Source organism: Capra hircus, chromosome 18, assembly GCF_001704415.2.
Source record: "Capra hircus breed San Clemente chromosome 18, ASM170441v1, whole genome shotgun sequence".
NCBI classification, from domain to species: domain Eukaryota; kingdom Metazoa; phylum Chordata; class Mammalia; order Artiodactyla; family Bovidae; genus Capra; species Capra hircus.
The window spans coordinates 46,299,811-46,303,276 of record NC_030825.1 but is presented as its reverse complement, the minus strand read 5'-3'; the positions used below and the strand labels follow the sequence as shown (position 1 = coordinate 46,303,276).

At 50.0% G+C, this 3,466-nt stretch overlaps 1 protein-coding gene across 1 annotated transcript; it reads left to right on the top strand.

Moving 5' to 3' along the window:
* Positions 1–1,555, top strand: LOC102168852 (major allergen I polypeptide chain 1-like). Its single transcript, XM_018062304.1, is given in 4 exon segments — positions 1–80; positions 217–230; positions 232–405; positions 1,405–1,555. Coding segments are annotated over 4 exon segments (279 nt in total). The 5' UTR covers positions 1–19; the 3' UTR covers positions 1,435–1,555.

Sequence of the window (3,466 nt, the reverse complement as noted above, 5' to 3'; positions counted from 1 at the left end):
AGCACCTGCCACCGGCACCATGACGCGGGCTGGAGCTCTCCTGCTGCTCTGCGCTGCCTTGCTCCTCATCATGGGCGGAAGTGAGTGGCTGCGACCTGGGCTCCCCAAGGGTTCCGACACCTTCCCAGGGCAGCACTGAGCATGTCCGGAGGGGAAGGGAAGAGTTTGTTCTGATAAATGCCTTTCAGGGCGTGACCCCTTATCTTTCTGTTTAAGACTGTGACATCTGCCCCGGCAGTGAGAGAGGATGTTTACCTGTTTGTGAGGGGGACCCCTGAAGAGTACATTGCTAAAGTGAAAGAATACAACACAAACAGTGCGATAGTGGCCAACGCCAGGAGGCTGAAAGACAGAGTTGATGAGAAGTTGACAGAAGAGGATAAGCAGAATGCTCTCAGCATCCTGGTGGGTCAGGCTGTGTGTGGATGTGCCTGTGTGTGGGCAGGGGTGTCAAGGGTCTTCTCAGGGCACTGGGAGGTGGCGGGCTGTGGGGGTGGGGAATCATTTCCTCTCCACTCTGGCTCTTCCCTGAGAACCTGAGAGCAGTAAGAACCTCATGAATGAGGAGGTAGAGAGGGTGTGGCCGACACCCACAGGGTGGGCAAGGATCCTGCAGGAAGACTCAGTCTAGCCCTGGGGCTCCTGAGCTGGCCCTGAGCGCTCAGCTCTGCCTGGTCACAGGCCTGGGACCCTCCAGGCCCTCCTGGCTCTGAGGTGCCACCTGCCTTTGGAGTTAGGCCCTCAGCACTGGCCTCCTTGACTCCAGTCTCTCCAGCAGAGGAACCTGAATCTTCTGCAGTCCATTCACATTGAGTGCTTCCTTTCTCCAAACATCAATTCTTTCCCTTTTGCTTTTAAGTTCCTACTCCATCTCACCTAAACCCTACTTTTCTCCTTGTTGCCTAGACCTGAAAGGGATATTTATGCCTCACATGCCCTAAGAGGAGGCTGCTTCCAAAAGCTGTCCTCCTGCCTTCCCCATGCCTGGGATGCCCAGAATTGAGGATAAGGGTGAATCCTCTCTCTGCTGCCCTAGAGGTGGTGGGACAAGCAGCTGTTTCAGCTCTTAAGTGTACAAGGGCCAGAGGGAGGAAGCAGACAGGGGTCAGCTCATCCCTGAAGACTCCCAGGTGTCACTCCAAAGCTCTGCCAGGTGGTCCTCAACAGTGTCCTCCATTCTATCCCAGAAGACTGCCCTCAGCCCTGCAGGGAGACCCCACAATCTCTGTTCCACTGTAGGAAAATTCCCTGGAACATATCCACCTTTACCTGCTCACATCCAGAGGCCTCCCTCCAAAGCCTCCCAAGCCTCACAAGCCTACCGGTCCCTCCCCTGTGTTCAGTGCAGCTTCACATCTCGTCCACCTCTGAGGCCTCACGAGATTTCTGCACCTTCTCTTATAGAATAAAATATACTCAAGTTCTCTCTGCTGAAGGAACTGTCCCTGCCAGGAACCCAAGGAAGTCACTTGGCTGATCACTAAGTAGTGTCAGCAACCCACCATGTCCAAGTGTCTGAGTAGGTAATACCAGAAATAAAAGGCTTTGAAATTCACAACAGTGTGCTTACTCACTGGACATTGGGCTTTGGGGTTTGGGGAAAGGGAGGACATGGCCACAGTGGAGACCACCAGTGTGCCTTCCATCTGCAGCTGGATTTCAATGATGTGAGATGCTGAAAGATAGTGAAAGTGTTAGTCGCTTATTCATGTCCAGTTCTTTGTGACCGCCATGGATTGTAGCCCAACAGGCTTCCCTGTCAATGGAATTATCCAGGTAGGAAAGAATACTGAAATGGGTAGCCATTCCATTCTCCTGGAGGTCTTCTGGACTCATGGATCTTGCTTTGCAGGCAGATTCTTTACTGTCTGAGCCACCAAATGTTGATTGATCCTCCACAAATTCAATAGGTGCAGGAGGGCTAATGATCATTAAATCAGTCAGAGTGTCTGATCACTTCTGTCAACAGGACCCACAGGTCATGAGCATCATCCACCAAATTTCTTCTTCCCAGCAGTCTTGAGGGGTAGAAGTAATCATCCTCATCTTACGAGGGAGAATCTGAGGCTCAGAGGAGGTAAAACATCTGCTGAAGAGACATAGCTTCCCTCACCCATCCATACTGGGGAGATGACCTCGGCGAACTCACCCTGTGACTGTGCACATATTATAGTCCTTCTTTGGGCCTCTAGTTTCCATTAACAAAATTGAACTACAACCAAAGTAAAATAATGGGTGATAAGGGACCCCTCTCCTAAGCTCCTGACAGGAGAGGAAGAACAAAGGGTTAAGGTTCATTTACCTAACTCCGTCACTCCTTGGGCCTCAGTTCAGTTCAGTTCAGTTGCTCAGTCGTGTCTGACTCTTTGCAACCCCATGAATCGCAGCATGCCAGGCCTCCCTGTCCATCACCAACTCCTGGAGTTAACTCAGACTCGCGTCTATCAAGCCAGTGATGGCATCCAGCCATCTCATCCTCTGTCGTCCCCTTCTCCTCCTGCCCCTAATCCCTCCCAGCATCAGAGTCTTTTCCAATGAGTCAACTCTTCACATGAGGTGGCCAAAGTACTGGAGTTTCAGCTTTAGCATCATTCCTTCCAAAGAAATCCCAGGGCTGATCTTCAAAATGGACTGGTTAAATCTCCTTGTAGTCCAAGGGACTCTCAAGAGTCTTCTCCAACACCACAGTTCAAAAGTATCAGTTCTTCGGTGCTCAGCTTTCTTCACAGTCCTACTCTCACATCCATATATGACCATTGGAAAAACCATAGCCTTGACTAGATGGACGTTTGTTGACAAAGTAATGTCTCTGCTTCCCTGGTGGCTTAGGGGATAAAGCGTCTGCCTACAATGCGGGAGACCTGGGTTCGATCCCTGGGTAGCGAAGATCCCTTGGAGAAGGAAATGGCAACCTACTCCAATACTGTTGCCTGGAAAATCCCATGGATGGAGGACCCTGATAAGCTATAGTCCATGGGGTTGCAAAGAGTTGGACACGACTGAGCCACTTCACTTCAATTCACTCCACTTCAATGTCTCTGCTTTTGAATATGCTATCTAGGTTGGTCATAACTTTTCTTCCAAGGAGTAAGCGTCTTTTAATTTCATGGCTGCAATCACCATCTGCAGTGATTTTGGAGCCCCCAAAAATAAAGTCCGACATTGTTTCCACTGTTTCCCCATCTATTTGCCATGAAGTGATGGGACCAGATGCTATGATCTTCGTTTTCTGAATGTTGAGCTTTAAGCCAACTTTTTCACTCTCCACTTTCACTTTCATCAAGAGGCTTTTGAGTTCCTCTTCACTTTCTGCCATAAGGGTGGTGTCATCTGCATATCTGAGGTTATTGATATTTCTCCCGGCAGTCTTGATCCTAAATCCAAAACCCCAGTTGTGGACTCAGCTGCTTCCACATAAACACACACTGAGTTGGGTCTCACACTCAGAGTGGACGTCCAGGGGTCT